The sequence below is a fragment of the Coregonus lavaretus genome, assembly GCF_964263955.1.
Source record: "Coregonus lavaretus genome assembly, chromosome: 1".
NCBI classification, from domain to species: Eukaryota; Metazoa; Chordata; class Actinopteri; order Salmoniformes; family Salmonidae; genus Coregonus; species Coregonus lavaretus.
Genome location: NC_139988.1, coordinates 9321671 through 9339728, shown reverse-complemented (window position 1 = coordinate 9339728; position 18058 = coordinate 9321671). Strand labels below are relative to the sequence as shown.

The following is an 18058-nucleotide window of genomic DNA, read 5'->3' as shown; positions in this document are numbered from 1 at the left end:
TAAATCTGGGTCTTCCATTCCTGTGGCGGTCCTCATGAGAGCCACTTTCATCATAGCGCTTGATGGTTTTTGTGACTTCACTTGAAGAAACTTTAAAAGTTCTTGAAATGTTCTGTATTGACTGACCTTCATGTCTTAAAGTAATGATGGACTGTCATTTCTCTTTGCTTATTTGAGCTGTTCTTGCCATAATATGGACTTGGTCTTTTACCAAATAGGGCTATCTTCTGTATACCCTCCCTACCTTGTCACAACACAACCGATTGGCTCAAACGCATTAAGAAGGAAAGAAATTCCACAAATTAACTTTTATCACAAACCCCTGAGGTTCCTTATTGCTATTATAAACGGGTTATCAATGTAATTAGAACAGTAAAATTAAATTATTTGTCATATCAGGGGTATACGGTCTCATATACCACGGCTTTCAGCCAATCAGCTTTCAGGGCTGGAACCACCCAGTTTATAAATATATACAGTATGTGGTCTTCTTATAAACATAACAGTACAGGGCCACACATCACCACAATAAAGGCCTACATGGAAATTATCTAATTAATATACCATTTATATATTGTTTTGCTTAATAAGAACTCATTTTAGTACTTCTGACCTTTCCAACTCAGAGTTGTTTTGCTGTCTCATATAATAATCGAAGGGGTTTCAGACTTTTAGAGAATCTCTGGGAGATAAAGATTTGTTGTGATCATTTTAGGTTTTTGCCCCTTCAGAATCAGTGAGGGGTCGAATACTGTCCCTCCCTACACTAATTAGTAATGTAACTACACAGTCAGGGAGGCAGGCAGTGTAGCATGCTGTGCATATTGTACCCTTTCTGTACAATACTCTCAAAATAGACATTCAGTTTGAATTTGACACTCCAAATTACAACGTATCAGACTTTCTGTGGCCTTTTGCTATTGCCTGTATTTAACACAATGCAGCTGGTCATAATTGTGTTTCCAACATATCCAGCATTGCATTCAATCATTGCCAGGTCATTAACAATGTGTGGTATATTGTATGTCATGTAAAAGATTCTCAGACTACATTCTGAGAGAGTTTGTACTGTAGGAGTCTTGTCGGTTTTTCAACAAGCCTAACTGTTCTGGTAAGATAGTATCAATGAACATCAAAACATGCTATGTTTGTGTGTTAATTACTATACATGGTTACAGCTGGATTAGTTAAGGTAAACCCATTTTCTGGGAAAGTACAACCCTTCACAAGGACCTGTATTCACTGCAGTGTTGGCAGAGTGGAGCCAAGGGAAGTGAGCTTTTTCCTTTTACAGTAATCAGTCCCTAGACTGGGAAGACTTGGAAAGTGCCAGAGAGTAACTGAAAGTGAAAGAGGGGTAATTTAAGCAGTTGGCCATAAAAATAGAATTAGAACATGATATGCCATATACAGTATATCTGTACAGGCAGCTGTGTGGGTACAGGTGGCTGCCTCTAACTAAGAACATTTAAGAGTGATTTCGGCTGAAGCGCAATATTAATTTGTCTCTAGCTGGCTGGGACTATTTCAATGCCACTGAACAACATTACATAATTCCCTTCCCCTGAAATGATCTTCCCTCTGCTGTCGATCATATCCGCCCATGGATTTGAGGACCTGGCTGATGTCTAATTTGAGAGCAGATATTCATTCCAGATCCACTACATTCCTGTTTCATTGTCAATGTTTTTTAGTCATATCGTCATCTTGAGTTGTGATGATCAACACATATAGAGGGACGCTTCTGGGATAAAGACAGAGGACAAGGATTTTCACCCAACTCATTAAAGTTCAAACTTCAATATCTGCTCGGTTTTGAAGGGCCTGCCATTATGAAGTGTTCAGCATAACGTTACAGTAAATAAGTATTATTGAGCCTGTACCTCAGGCAGCGACATGAGCAGACATCTATTCCTGGGTTTACCCCCACTGACCTGTGGGGGAGGCAGGGAAAACATCTCGAACATCTTCCTTGCTCATGTTTCCAAGTGTAAAGTGCTCTCTTGAATGCAAAATTGTGGCCCTGTGAGACAGTGATGTCAAAAGACTCAGCATCAAACACACAAAGGGTATTTCATCACTGATTTCCATGCTGTCCTGAATATCTTTGTAAGAGGGGTCTTTCATCACTGATTTCCATGCTTATACATTTTGTATTTTGTTTTGATGTCTTTATAGATATATAGTAATGACTCATCCTCATCATGGGTCGAGTTATAAAATGGAATATGTCTGCATCTATTCTGCAGCCACATGTCATACTTTTTCAATGACCATGGATTATAAATTCCAACTTAGTGAAACTAAGTACGGTACAGTGTGACTTTAAGTTACACAACAACCTGACTGTGCCAGGTCAGTGGCTCACTGTGTTTATCATTTCTTAAAGAGTCTAAAAATACAAAGTTGTTTCCGCTGTCACTGTCAAAACTATGTTCAGGGTTGCAATGCAATTTCCATCCCACACGAGCTGATCCAGTTGTCAAACAGTAACCCAGCTCAGTTAATGTCACACTGTAGGTCATTAATACCCGCACTGTACATCATGTTGACAATATCCTCCATGTCCTGTTGGTCTTGCGGATATTAATGACCTACAGTGTGCCTTATTCTCAAATGGATTACATTTTTTAAAAATCAATCTACACACAATACCCAATAATGACGAAGCAAAAACAGGTTTTTAGAAATGTTTGTAAATGTATTAAAAATAAAAAACAGAAAAACCTTATTTACATAAGTATTCAGACCCTTTGCTATGAGACTCGAAATTGAGCTCAGGTGCATCCTGTTTCCATTGATTATCCTTGAGATGTTTCTACAACTTGATTGAAGTCCAGTAGTGGTAAATTCATTTGATTGGACATTATTTGGAATGCACACACCTGTCTATATAAGGTCCCACAGTTGACAGTGCATGTCAGAGCAAAAACCAAGCCATGAGGTCGAAGGAACTGTCCGTAGAGCTCCGAGACAGGATTGTGTCGAGGCACAGATCTGGGGAAGGGTACCAAAACATTTCTGCAGTATTGAAGGTCCCCAAGAACACAGTGGCCTCCATCATTCTTAAATGGAAGAAGTTTGGAACCACCAAGACTCTTCCTAGAGCTGGCTGCCCGGCCAAACTGAGCAATCGGGGGAGAAGGGCCTTGGTCAGGGAGGTGACCAAGAACCTGATGGTCACTGACACAGCTCCAGAGTTTCTCTGTGGAGATGGGAGAACCTTCCAGAAGGACAACCATCTCTGCAGTACTCCACCAATCAGGCCTTTACGGTAGAGTGGCCAGACGGAAGCCACATTACAGCCCGCTTGGAGTTTGCCAGAAGGCACCTAAAGGACTCTCAGACCATGAGAAACAAGATTCTCTGGTCTGATGAAACCAAGATTGAACTCTTTGGCCTGAATGCCAAGAGTCACGCCTGGAGGAAATCTGGCACCATCCCTACGGTGAAGCATGGTGGTGGCAGCATCATGCTGTGGGGATGTTTTTCAGTGGCAGGGACTGGGAGATTAGTCAGGATTGAGGGAAAGATGAATGGAGCAAAGTACAGAGAGATCCTTGATGAAAACCTGCTCCAGAGCACTCAAGACCTCAGACTGGAGCGAAGGTTCACCTTCCAACAGGACAACAACCTTAAGCACACAGCCAAGACAACGCAGGAGTGGCTTTGGGACAAGTCTCTAAATGTCCTTGAGTGGCTCAGCCAGAGCCCGGACTTGAACCCGATTGAACATCTCTGGAGAGACCTGAAAATAGCTGTGCAGCGACGCTCCCCATCCAACCTGACAGAGCTTGAGAGGATCTGCAGAGAGGAATGGGAGAAACTCACCAAATACAGGTGTGCCAAGCTTGTAGTGTCATACCCAAGAAGACTTGTGGCTGTAATCGCTGCCAAAGGTGCTTCAACAAAGTACTGAGTAAAGGGTCTGAATACCTATGTAAATGTAATATTTCATTTTTGTATTTTTTATTCATTTGCAAAAATGTATTTGTCATTATGGGGTATTGTGTGTAGATTGATGAGGGAAAAAAACGATTTAATCAATTTTAGAACAAGGCTGTAACGTAACAAAATGTGGAAAAAGTCAAGGGGTCTGAGTACTTTCCGAATGCACTGTAACTTGTAATAATGCTGTTCACACAATAATGATTAAATATATTCAATTACATCATGTGTTGAAACACTGGCAGAAATGTAACATGGACTTTGACTCTCAAATATGACCTATGTGAGCATTGAGTATACGCAGCTGCTGTAATACTGCAGTTCAGTTGTAGCACCATCAGGGAGAGTTAGCAAGGCACAAGTTGGCACCTTGTTTAGGTTTCTATAAATTTACATGATGTTCTAAATTAGTCATCAAGGTTGATAGGGGCCATAAACGGCTAAGGACTTGTTGGGACCATAACGGGCTAATGACTTGTTAGGGACCATAAAGGGCTAATGACTTGTTAGGGACCATAAAGGGCTAATGACTTGTTAGGGACCATAACGGGCTAATGACTTGTTAGGGACCATAAAGGGCTAATGACTTGTTAGGGACCATAAAGGGCTAATGACTTGTTAGGGACCATAACGGGCTAATGACTTGTTAGGGACCATAAAGGGCTAATGACTTGTTAGGGACCATAAAGGTCTAAGGGCTGGTTAGGACAATAAAGGGCTAAGAGCTGGTTAGGACCATAAAGGGCTAAGGACTTGTTAGGACCATAAAGGGCTAAGGACTGGTTAGGACCATAAAGGGCTAAGGACTTGTTAGGACCATAAAGGTCTAAGGGCTGGTTAGGACCATAAAGGGCTAAGGACTGGTTAGGACCATAAAGGGCTAAGGACTGGTTAGGACCATAAAGGGCTAAGGACTTGTTAGGACCATAAAGGGCTAAGGACTGGTTAGGACCATAAAGGGCTAAGGACTGGTTAGGACCATAAAGGGCTAAGGACTGGTTAGGACCATAAAGGGCTAAGGACTTGTTAGGACCATAAAGGGCTAAGGACTGGTTAGGACCATAAAGGGCTAAGGACTGGTTAGGGACCATAAAGGGCTAAGGACTGGTTAGGACCATAAAGGTCTAAGGGCTGGTTAGGACCATAAAGGGCTAAGGACTGGTTAGGACCATAAAGGGCTAAGGACTGGTTAGGACCATAAAGGGCTAAGGACTTGTTAGGACCATAAAGGGCTAAGGACTGGTTAGGACCATAAAGGGCTAAGGACTTGTTAGGACCATAAAGGGCTAAGGACTGGTTAGGACCATAAAGGTCTAAGGGCTGGTTAGGACCATAAAGGGCTAAGGACTGGTTAGGACCATAAAGGGCTAAGGACTGGTTAGGACCATAAAGGGCTAAGGACTGGTTAGGACCATAAAGGGCTAAGGACTGGTTAGGACCATAAAGGGCTAAGGACTGGTTAGGACCATAAAGGGCTAAGGACTGGTTAGGACCATAAAGGTCTAAGGGCTGGTTAGGACCATAAAGGGCTAAGGACTGGTTAGGACCATAAAGGGCTAAGGACTGGTTAGGACCATAAAGGGCTAAGGACTGGTTAGGACCATAAAGGGCTAAGGGCTGGTTAGGACCATAAAGGGCTAAGGACTTGTTAGGGACCATAAAGGGCTAAGGACTGGTTAGGACCATAAAGGGCTAAGGACTGGTTAGGACCATAAAGGGCTAAGGACTGGTTAGGACCATAAAGGGCTAAGGACTGGTTAGGACCATAAAGGGCTAAGGACTGGTTAGGACCATAAAGGGCTAAGGACTGGTTAGGACCATAAAGGGCTAAGGACTTGTTAGGACCATAAAGAGCTAAGGACTGGTTAGGACCATAAAGGGCTAAGGACTTGGCAGCTCTTTGAAGCCTTGGAGGCCTCTTCTCATCTCAATCCCCACGGCTCTTCAGCCACTAGCTACCTTATCAGGTTTTGAGTGAAATACGTACAGTGGCTTGCGAAGGTATTCACCCCCTTGGCATTTTTCCTATTTTGTTGCCTTACAACCTGGAATTAAAATAGAATTTTTGGGGGTTTGTATCATTTGATTTACACAACATGCCTACCACTTTCAAGATGCAAAATATTTTTTGGGTGAAACAAACAAGAAATAAGACAAAAAAACAGAAAACTTGAGCGTGCATAACTATTCAGTCAATATTTTGTAGAGCCAACTTTTGCAGCAATTACAGCTGCAAGTCTCTTGGGGTATGTCTCTATAAGCTTGGCACATCTAGCCACTGGGATTTTTGTCCATTCTTCAAGGCAAAACTGCTCCAGCTCCTTCAAGTTGGATGGGTTCCGTTGGTGTACAGCAATCTTTAAGTCATACCACAGATTCTCAATTGGATTGAGGTCTGAGATTTGACTAGGCCATTCCAAGACATTTAAATGTTACCCCTTAAACCACTCGAGTGTTGCTTTAGCAGTATGCTTAGGGTCATTGTTCTGCTGGAAGGTGAACCTCCATCCCAGTCTCAAATCTCTGGAAGACTGAAAGAGGTTTCTCCCTGTATTTAGCGCCATCCATCATTCCTTCAATTCTGACCAGTTTCCCAGTCCCTGCCGATGAAAAACATCCCCACAGCATGATGGTGCCACCAAACGTGTTTGCCCATTTTCTTCTTTAAGCAATGTATTTTTTCTGGCCACTCTTCCGTAATGCCCAGCTCTGTGGAGTGTATGGCTTAAAATGGTCCTATGGACAGATACTCCAATCTCCGCTGTGGAGCTTTGCAGCTCCTTCAGGGTTATCTTTGGTATCTTTGTTGCCTCTGATTAATGCCCTCCTTGCCTGGTCCGTGAGTTTTGGTGGGCGGCCCTCTCTTGGCAGGTTTGTTGTGGTGCCATATTCTTTCAATTTTTTTATAATGGATTTAAAGGTGCTCCGTGGGATGTTCAAAGTTTCGGATATTTTTTTTATAACCCAACCCTGATCTGTACTTCTCCACAACTTTGTCCCTGACCTGTTTGGAGAGCTCCTTGGTCTTCATGGTGCCACTTGCTTGGTGGTGCCCCTTGCTTAGTGGTGTTGCAGACTCTGGGGTCTTTCAGAACAGGTGTATATATATACTGAGATCATGTGACACTTAGATTGCACACATGTGGACTTTATATAACTAATTATGTGACTTCTGAATACATATGCACACACCACTTTTCTGTTATTTATTTTTTATATTTCACTTCACCAATTTGGACTATTTTGTGTATGTCCATTACATGAAATCCAAATAAAAATCCATTTAAATTACAGGTTGAAATGCAACAAAATAGGAAAAACGCCAAGGGGGATGAATACTTTTGCAAGGCACTGTAAGTGGCAGCACTTGCAGTCGTTATCTTGTCAATAGCCTAACAATAATCTAGGACACCCAGAACTAAAATCTTGCCTTATATCGTCAGATTCTCGATTAGGTTACGTGCATCTGTCCATGAGAGATTAGCCTAACAATGAAGTATACCATTACCTGCCCAGGCTTCCTATGCTCATTCTATAGTGCAATTCCATTTACAGCCTTCTTATAGACTCCTGGCTGAGCCAGAGATCCAAATACCCTCAAGTGGTTTTTCTCTGAAAGCCCACTCTAAAGTGTATGTTGCCAGAGAGAAGAATATGAGCTAATATGACTCATTCCTTTTAGAACGTTGGCTAATTTCAACACATTTTTTCAGAGATTTTCCACACAGCCCTCAAACCCACTTGTTCACCGACTTCAACCATCAAGCATCCTCACATAACTTTCCATTCTGCCTCTTAACATCGTGATAGGTATTGACACATGGAGTCTGGGGTGCAGAGAAAATAAAACATTTTAGGTGAATAGCAGTAATTAAATTAGTCTGGCTTTATTGATGGTCCCTGAGGCCTCAGGCTGCAGCTTAAAGCCCCAGTGGACAGGGAGGTTCCATTTGATGGTTCCCGACTTGCTCAATCAGGCCTTAATGGGAGTAATGGGTGTTGTGTCCCCCCCCCCCCGTGCTCACTGGGCTGCTTCATTGTCAGGTCCACTGCAGAGAGGCAGGCAGCAAGGAAGACTGATGGACATCAGAGAGCCAGCTCCCTGCACGGGAAGGGTTAGAGGGAGAGAGGGAGGGAGCTAAAGAGAGAGGGGGAGGAGGAGAACGGGAGGGAGGGAGAGAAAGAGGGAGGGAACGAGAGTTATGAGGAATAGAAAGGATCAGCTCATGGTGATCATTTTCTTCCAGTCATGGAGCATGCTCGTGAGTGCCCTTTAGTCTGTGTGTCTCGCTGTGTGTCTGTGTGTCTATGTTTCTCTGTGTGTCTATGTTTCTCTGTGTGTCTATGTTTCTCTGTGTGTCTGTGTTTGTGTGTGTGTTTCTGTGTCTGTCTGTGTTTCTGTGTCTGTCTGTGTCTGTCTGTGTTTCTGTGAGTGTGTGTATTTGTGTGTCTGTGTTTCTGTGTGTCTGTGTGTATTAATGTGTGTCTGTGTTTCTGTGTGTCTGTGTGTCTGTGTTTCTGTGTGTATTTGTGTGTTTCTGTGTTTCTGTATGTATTTGTGTGTGTCTGTGTGTGAGAGATAATTTATTGTCTTTGTGATTGTTGTGTGTTTTGCTGTTACAGTAGTTGGTATTAGCAGTTCTCTAAATGTTCTATGTTGGATAAATTGCCCTTGGACTATGCATGAAGAGGGTAGCCTAGAGCCAGTTGTGATTGCTATCTACTCTGCTGTGCAAGCTTATTGAAGAGGAACTTTATGACTTTCCCTCTGTGTATTCAGATCAGCTGTTTAGGAAACACTGCCAGGCAAAACCCATTCCTGTAATGTGATTTTGTTAGATTAGAGTTGTATAAATGACTTGGCTTGTGCCTCAATTGTTTCGAAACCTGGTTTGTTTGTTTTGTGGTCCTCTGTAGCTCATCTGGTAGAGCACGGCGCTTGTAATGCCAGGGTAGTGGGTTCAATCCCCGGGACCACCCATACACAAAAATGTATGCACGCATGACTGTATGTCGCTTTGGATAAAAGCGTCTGCTAAATGGCATATTATTATTATTATTATTATTACTTATTTGATTATTTAAAGATAAACATAAAGCCTTATCACTTCGAGAGATTACCTCTAATAATATTATATGCATCCTCATCATCTTCATCATATAGTCATAGCTAGTGACAGGGTATGGTGACTCAGTCTCTTGTAGTGGATTACAGTCAGTCTATTTAGTCAATGCCATTTTATATGTTTAATTAAGTTTGCCACACTCTGTGAATGTCATAACATTTCACTGTATCTATTAATTAATGTCATAACATTTGACTGTGTATTAACTCATGTCATAACTCCTGTTCAAATACAACTTGTAGTGGAGAAATTGGACTGACAAGGAGGGCTAGGTACATAGATCGCCCAGACAGAAATATAAGTTCACCTGTGATAATACTGCAGTAGGAAACATCTATGCTGTGATGTATAGAAAGAAAAGATACGAAGCCATATGTCATGACTTTGTGAGTCTATTATAGGTACATTATATATATTTCTTTACACATGATTTCATATGGTCCAGGTGGATTCTTAACAGTAGATTGTGTTCTTCAATCTGTGTTTTACAATGCAAAACAACATTTGTATACGAGTCAGGTTGTCTACATTTGCATAGCCTCAGACCACAGTGATTCAGCAGTGTCGTAGTGACGTAGAAAACCCCAATGCTCGACAAGGCTAAAGTCATTTACAGTGATTGAAAGGATCTGCTGACACATTTGTTTACTTCACAAAACTGATTTCTCAACTTCCCTGTGGCATTCCTAATGCTGCAAGTCTGTTTATTCAGTCACAACCAACCCTATCCCAGAATAGATGTACTTAATGGCGGGAAATGTGATACTACTTCCATTGGGGAATTAACCAATGCAGTCTTACAAATGTTATTTTTTCTGGTCTTATGTTGCCCTTTCAATTGAACTTGTAATTGAAACAGCTTTAGTACAGTGTGACAACATATGAAGTAACATACCAGTCTGGGTTTAGTGCAGTATGACAACATATGAAGTAACAGGCCAGTCTGGGTTTAGTGCAGTGTGACAACATATGAAGTAACAGGCCAGTCTGGGTTTAGTAAAGTGTGACAGCATATGAAGTAACATACCAGTCTGGGTTTAGTGCAGTATGACAACATATGAAGTAACAGGCCAGTCTGGGTTTAGTGCAGTGTGACAACATATGAAGTAACAGGCCAGTCTGGGTTTAGTGCAGTATGACAACATATGAAGTAACAGGCCAGTCTGGGTTTAGTGCAGTGTGACAACATATGAAGTAACAGGCCAGTCTGGGTTTAGTGCAGTGTGACAACATATGAAGTAACAGGCCAGTCTGGGTTTAGTGCAGTATGACAACATATGAAGTAACAGGCCAGTCTGGGTTTAGTGCAGTGTGACAACATATGAAGTAACAGGCCAGTCTGGGTTTAGTGCAGTGTGACAGCATATGAAGTAACAGGCCAGTCTGGGTTTAGTACAGTGTGACAGCATATGAAGTAACAGGCCAGTCTGGGTTTAGTGCAGTGTGACAGCATATGAAGTAACAGACCCGTCTGGGTTTAGTGCAGTGCAACGGGCCAAAGCAACTGTAAGAATCGTGAAAATCAATGACACTAAGCCGACGGTTTTGAGCCAATGCACATCTTTAATGTACAACACATCATAAGCTTAGCAGCATGACATGTCAGAACAAACACAATTGGATTCCAATTGAGGAAGATCAGATCTGTCATTTGCTACAGATAGTGGTAATGATTTTTCAATGAAGACAAACAGTCCTACATCGTCATGGTTTATTTTGATGGGTGGGTAGACCTCTGTCTCTGGCCGTCTGCTGCTACTCTGCGCTCTCTCATATTGAACCTTTACGTGATCATTAGCCCCGATGTCTCTGCACTGTGAAATATAATGCTCTCAATTCTCTCTGCATTGAGCTATTTTTAAACAGCCTACAATTCAAAAGAAGAGCCATCCAGACCAGGGAAAAGAAGCTACTTACTGACAGGATGACATGGATTGATTTGTATACGTACAACATTCCAGTGTAGGAAGTGAAGTGGTCCCATAATGACAGATTCCTGCCATCCAAACAAAGTAATAAAGTAACTGATTGTCAGGAGTTGCTATGGTAGGTGTGGTGTGGAATCAGGCGCAGGAGGCAGAAGTAAAGTCCAACAAAAATACTTTAGTAGATATCACAATAAATATCCAAAACCAGCCCGGAGGCGAGAAAAGCGCGCACAGGCGTATACAAACGGGCGCAATCAACAAGTGCGTAATCTACTCCTAAAACACAAACAAGGAGGAAAGCACAAAATAGCGCACCAAAATACATGCAGCGCAGCAACACGACATGGAACAATTACACACAACACCTAACTAACAACAAGGAAACTAAATAGGGTGCTAATTGAGACATAACACAAAACAGGTGTGACAAACAGACAAAACCAATCAAACAAGAAACATAGAGCGGTGGCAGCTAGTACTCCGGAGACGACGACCGCCGAAACCTGCCCGAACAAGGAGGAGGGGCCGCCTCGGCCGAAACCGTGACAGTACCCCCCCCCTTGACGCGCGGCTCCAGCCGTGCGCCGCCCCCGGCCTCGGGGACGACCAGGAGGACGCGGAGCAGGGCGCGTAGGATGACCACGATGGAATTCGGTCAGCAGGGACGGATCCAGAATGTCCCTCCTCGGCACCCAGCACCGCTCCTCCGGACCGTACCCCTCCCACTCCACGAGATATTGGAGACCCCCCATCCGGCGTCTCGAATCCAGGATGGTCCGAACAGTGTACGCCGGAGCCCCCTCGATGTCCAACGGGGGCGGAGGAGTCTCCTCAATCTCAAAGTCCTGGAGTGGACCAGCTACCACCGGCCTGAGGAGAGACACATGGAACGAGGGGTTAATATTCTTGTAATCAATGGGCAGTTGTAACCTGTAACACACCTCGTTCAATCTCCTCAGGACTTTAAAAGGCCCCACAAACCGCCGACCCAGCTTCCGGCAGGGCAGGCGGAGGGGCAGGTTTCTGGTTGAGAGCCAGACTCGATCTCCAGGTGCGTACACTGGCCCCTCACTGCGGTGTAGGTCGGCGCTCGTCTTCTGTCGACGGATGGCTCGCTGCAGATGGACGTGTGCAGCGTTCCACGTCTCCTCCGAGCACCGCACCCACTCATCCACAGCAGGGGCCTCGATCTGGCTCTCATGCCAAGGTGCCAGAACCGGCTGGTACCCTAACACACACTGGAAAGGGGTTAGTCTCGTGGAGGAGTGGCGGAGAGAGTTCTGTGCCATCTCGGCCCAGGGCACATATCTCGCCCACTCCTCCGGCCGGCCCTGACAATATGACCTCAGAAACCTACCCACATCCTGGTTGACTCGTTCGACCTGCCCATTACTCTCCGGGTGGTAACCCGAGGTAAGGCTCACCGAGACCCCCAACCGTTCCATAAAGGCTCTCCAGACTCTGGAGGTAAACTGGGGGCCTCGATCAGACACTATATCCTCGGGTACCCCGTAATGCCGGAAGACGTGAGTAAATAGAGCCTCAGCGGTCTGTAGGGCAGTAGGAAGACCCGGCATGGGAAGGAGACGACAGGCCTTCGAGAACCGATCCACAACGACCAGGATGGTGGTATTCCCTTGTGAGGAGGGAAGGTCGGTAACAAAATCCACCGAGAGGTGAGACCAGGGTCGTTGTGGAACGGGCAGGGGTTGTAATTTACCCCTGGGCAAGTGTCTGGGCGCCTTACACTGGGCACACACTGAGCAGGAGGAGACATAAACCCTCACATCCCTGGCTAACGTTGGCCACCAGTACTTCGTACTAAGGCAGTGCACTGTCCGGCCAATACCTGGATGTCCAGAGGAGGGGGACGTGTGAGCCCAATAAATCAGCCGATCCCGGACCTTGAGCGGGACGTACGTCCGACCCACCGGACACTGTGGAGGGCTAGGGTCGGTGCGTAATGCCCGCTCGATCTCCGCATCGACCTCCCACACCACCGGTGCCACCAGACAAGACTCCGGTAGTATGGGAATGGGCTCCACGCACCTCTCCTCCGTGTCATACCGCCGGGACAGGGCATCTGCCTTCCCGTTCTGGGACCCAGGGATGTAAGTGATCTTGAACACAAACCGGGCGAGAAACATAGTCCATCGAGCCTGGCGAGGATTCAGTCTCCTAGCTGCCCGAATGTATTCCAGGTTACGGTGGTCGGTCAGAATGAGGAAAGGGTGCTGAGCCCCCTCAAGCCAATGCCTCCACACCTTTAGGGCCTGTACTACGGCTAACAGCTCCCTGTCCCCTACGTCATAATTCCGCTCCGCCGGACTGAGCTTCTTAGAATAAAAAGCACAGGGGCGGAGCTTAGGTGGTGTGCCGGACCGTTGTGAAAGAACTGCCCCGATACCGGCCTCAGACGCGTCCACCTCTACTTGGAAGGGTAAAGTGGGATCCGGGTGCGCCAGCACCGGAGCCGAGGTAAACAGGTCCTTCAGTCTCCCAAAGGCCCTGTCCGCCTCAGCCGACCACTGCAAGCGCACCGGACCCTCCTTAAGAAGAGACGTTATGGGAGCTGCCACCTGTCCAAAACCCCGGATAAACCTTCGGTAGTAATTCGCAAAACCCAAGAACCGCTGCACCTCTTTAACCGTAGTTGGGGTTTGCCAATTACGCACGGCGGACACTCGGTCCACCTCCATTCTCACCCCTGACGCAGACAACTGGTAACCCAAAAAGGAGACTGACTCCTGAAAGAACAGACATTTCTCGGCTTTGACATACAGGTCATGCTCCAACAGTCTCCTCAATACCCTGCGCACCAGGGCTACATGCTCGGCCCGAGTAGAACTGTACACAAGAATATCATCTATGTACACCACTACTCCCTGCGCCTGCATGTCCCGGAAAATCTCATCTACAAATGATTGGAAGACTGATGGAGCATTCATTAACCCATATGGCATGACGAGATACTCGTAATGGCCGGAGGTAGTACTAAATGCTGTCTTCCACTCATCGCCCTCCCTAATGCGCACCAAGTTATATGCGCTCCTGAGGTCCAATTTTGTGAAGAACCGTGCCCCGTGTAATGACTCCGTCATGGTCGCAATCAGCGGGAGTGGATAACTATATTTCACAGTCACCTGATTGAGACCGCGTTAATCAATACACGGACGCAAACCTCCATCCTTTTTCTTCACAAAAAAGAAGCTCGAGGACGCGGGAGAAGTGGAGGGCCGTATGTATCCCTGTCTCAGAGACTCGGCAATGTAAGTCTCCATTGCCCTTTTCTCCTCCTGTGACAAAGGATACACATGGCTCCGCGGGAGCGCAGCTCCTGTCTGGAGGTCTATCGCACAATCCCCCTGTCTATGAGGTGGCAACCTTGCCGCTCTGGTCTTACTAAACACGAGTGCCAAATCCTCATACTCAGGCGGAATGTGCAGTGCTGGCATCTGGTTCGGGCTCTCCACCGAGGTCGCCCCTACGGAAACACCCAGACATAGCCCCTCACACTGAGCAGACCACCCTTTAAGAGCCTTCTCTCGCCACGAAATCGTAGGATCATGGGTAATCAACCAGGGAAGCCCCAGTACCACCGGATACGCAGGAGAGTCGATCAGATAGAGTTGAATCGTCTCCTCATGACCCCCCTGCGTCATCATCCTAAGTGGCGCCGTGACCTCCCCAATTAACCCAGATCCTAACGGATGACTATCTAAGGCATGTACAGGGAAGGGTTTATCGACTGGAAGGAGGGGAATCCCTAACTTAACACAGAATTTACGATCTACAAAATTCCCAGCTGCGCCTGAATCGACTAGCGCCTTATGCTGGGAACGAGGTGCAACCTGTGGGAAACAAACAGGTAATGTAATGTGTACGACAGAAAGCTCTGGGTAAGTAGGGCGCCTACTCACCTGGGAGGACTCCCCAATGTGTGACCTGCCATCTCCCTCACCAGGGGACCCTCCCCAGCACCTAGCCGCGGTGTGCCCTCCGCGGCCACAGTTGGTGCAGGAGACTGCCCCCCTCGGGTTCCTTCCTCTCTTCCCTCTAGCGCCAGCACCTCCAAGCTCCATCGGGCTCTGCTCGGAGGCGCTGGAGGGTGGAATGGGAGGCCCCCACCTGGGACGTCCGCGGGTCGCGAGCAGGGTGTCCAGCCGAATGGCCATGTCCACCAGCTGGTCAAATGTTAGTGTAGTATCCCGGCACGCTAACTCTCTGCGGACGTCCTCCCGAAGGCTACATCTAAAGTGGTCTATGAGGGCCCTCTCATTCCACCCTGCATCGGCCGCTAGAGTCCGGAACTCCAGCGCAAACTCTTGAGCGCTCCTCATCCCCTGTCGGAGGTGGAATAGACGCTCCCCCGCCGCCTTCCCTTCTGGTGGATGGTCGAAGACAGCACGGAAGCGGCGGGAGAACTCCGCATAGGTGACTGTGGCGGCGTCTATTCCCCTCCATTCGGCGTTGGCCCACTCCAACGCCTTGCCGGTGAGACAGGAGATGAGGGCGGAAACGCTCTCGTATCCCGAGGGCGCCGGGTGTATGGTGGCAAGGTAGAGTTCCACTTGTAATAGGAACCCCTGACACCCGGCAGCGGTGCCGTCGTACGCCCTCGGGAGCGAGAGCCGAATCCCACTGGGTTCCGGTAGTTGGACGGGCGGGCTGTCCGATGGTGATGGTGCGATAGGTGGGGGTGTGGGTACCCCGCTGGTTTCCCATCGATGGAGGGTGTTCATTACGCGGTCCAAGGCGTGCCCGATCTGGTTGATTCGATCCTCTTGACCCCGAAGACGCTCCTCCATGATGTCGGTGGGTGCTCCTGCTGATTCCATATGTGGTGTGTAATTCTGTCAGGAGTTGCTATGGTAGGTGTGGTGTGGAATCAGGCGCAGGAGGCAGAAGTAAAGTCCAACAAAAATACTTTAGTAGATATCACAATAAATATCCAAAACCAGCCCGGAGGCGAGAAAAGCGCGCACAGGCGTATACAAACGGGCGCAATCAACAAGTGCGTAATCTACTCCTAAAACACAAACAAGGAGGAAAGCACAAAATAGCGCACCAAAATACATGCAGCGCAGCAACACGACATGGAACAATTACACACAACACCTAACTAACAACAAGGAAACTAAATAGGGTGCTAATTGAGACATAACACAAAACAGGTGTGACAAACAGACAAAACCAATCAAACAAGAAACATAGAGCGGTGGCAGCTAGTACTCCGGAGATGACGACCGCCGAAACCTGCCCGAACAAGGAGGAGGGGCCGCCTCGGCCGAAACCGTGACACTGATATCAGTTTCAATAATAGTTTGGTTGTGGAGAAGGTCAAATCTAATCTGTGTGTAAAGTAACCCATTCTGATATGTCAATGTTAGGGTTTTCTCATTAGTCAATGAATGAGGTATACTGTACCATACATACAGTATTTGTATGTAATCACTTTTGATTTGTGTATGTAAAATTATATGAAAGGTTGAGGTTGCAGCATACTTTGAATTTTCCCACAATGGTGAGACAATTCAAACTACGGTGCAAATTGCACATCCAAAACATAGTCGTTTCAATTTTATGACATTTTCTAAAAATTGTGTTGCATGCACAACTACCATCAAGTCTTTTCCACTGGAATGAGGACATGCTTGCACCTCTCTGTCTCATATTATGACATTGTCATTTTAGCCTTTTACCTGTGGCTAGCTATGGAATGTCATGCAGTAATGGAATATATCATTTCTTAAAAACCTCCATTACAGCTAATGTTAGATGGGTCCATCACATAAATGCACATAAATGTGTACTGTACTACAGCCGGTAATCTGAATGCACTCACTGACTAGCAACTAGACACACTCAATGACCACCCCATTATATCCCAGTGCTTGATACAGAAGCTAGACCATTGCTCTTCGGATCTAATAGCAATTACCTGCATGGACAAATGGCCATGTCAGCTCCACTTAATCTATATGCAGAACAGGTCCTATAGTCTGGGACCTATCTCGATTTGGAGCACTGAATGTATCAAATTTGTTATGAAAATATTCACGTTAATGTGGACTACATCATACACAAAGTATGATACTCTCTGCTCTACAATACAGATTAGAACTATGGTTTTACCGTCATTTTAGACAGATGCAGTCTAGGTTATATAAAACACTGTTTAACAAACACTTTGCAACTCACCTCGGCATGTGAGGTTAATAAAGAAATCATCTAAAAAGAGGAAGAACTTAAAAGAAGCACATAAACAATAATGATCTTGTATTTTTGCTGAGATTGCTGGTTAATCATTTATGACTCTTTCCCTTTTTCCTCCACTTGGACATCCTGTTACTGTTACAACCTTTCTGACCAATGAGTGAGGTATACTGTAACAACATAAAGACATAACCATTAGTCAATGAGTGAGGTATACTGTAACAACATAAAGACATATATCTATTAGTCAATGAGTGAGGTATACTGTAACAACATAAAGACATAAATCCATTAGTCAATGAGTGAGGTATACTGTAACATAAAGAAATGAACTACCAGTCAAAAGTTTGGACACACCTACTCATTCAAGGGTTTTTCTTTAGTATTACAATTTTTTACATTGTAAAATAACAGTGAAGACATCAAAACTATGAAATAACTCATGTGGAATCATGTAGTAACCAAAAAAGTGTTAAACAAATCAAAATATATTTTATATTTGACATTCTTCAAATAGCCACCCTTTGCCTTGATGAAAGCTTTGTACACTCTTGGCATTCTCTCAACCAGCTTCCTGAGGTACTCACCTGGAATGCATTTCAATTAACAGGTGTGCCTTCTTAAAAGTTAATTTGTGGAATTTATTTCCTTCTTAATGCGTTTGAGCCAATCAGTTGTGTTGTGACAAGGTATACAGAAGATAGCCCTATTTGGTAAAAGACCAAGTCCATATTATGGCAAGAACAGCTCAAATAAGCAAAGAGATACGACAGTCCATCATTACTTTAAGACATGGTGGTCAGTCAATAAGGAAAACCTTCAAGCGCTATGATGGAACTG

The 18058-nt window shown here is 45.4% G+C and overlaps 1 protein-coding gene across 1 annotated transcript in view; it reads left to right on the top strand.

Annotated features, from left to right (window-relative positions):
- Positions 1-8172: 8172 nt before the first annotated feature.
- The window catches only part of LOC311132031 (phosphatase and actin regulator 2-like), a 96186-nt gene continuing 86300 nt past the window's right edge, over positions 8173-18058 (top strand). The window contains exon 1 of the mRNA XM_084165196.1: positions 8173-8210. Within this exon, the coding sequence (XP_084021322.1) occupies positions 8198-8210 (13 nt within the window). The 5' untranslated portion in view covers positions 8173-8197. The remainder of the gene's footprint in view (positions 8211-18058) is intronic.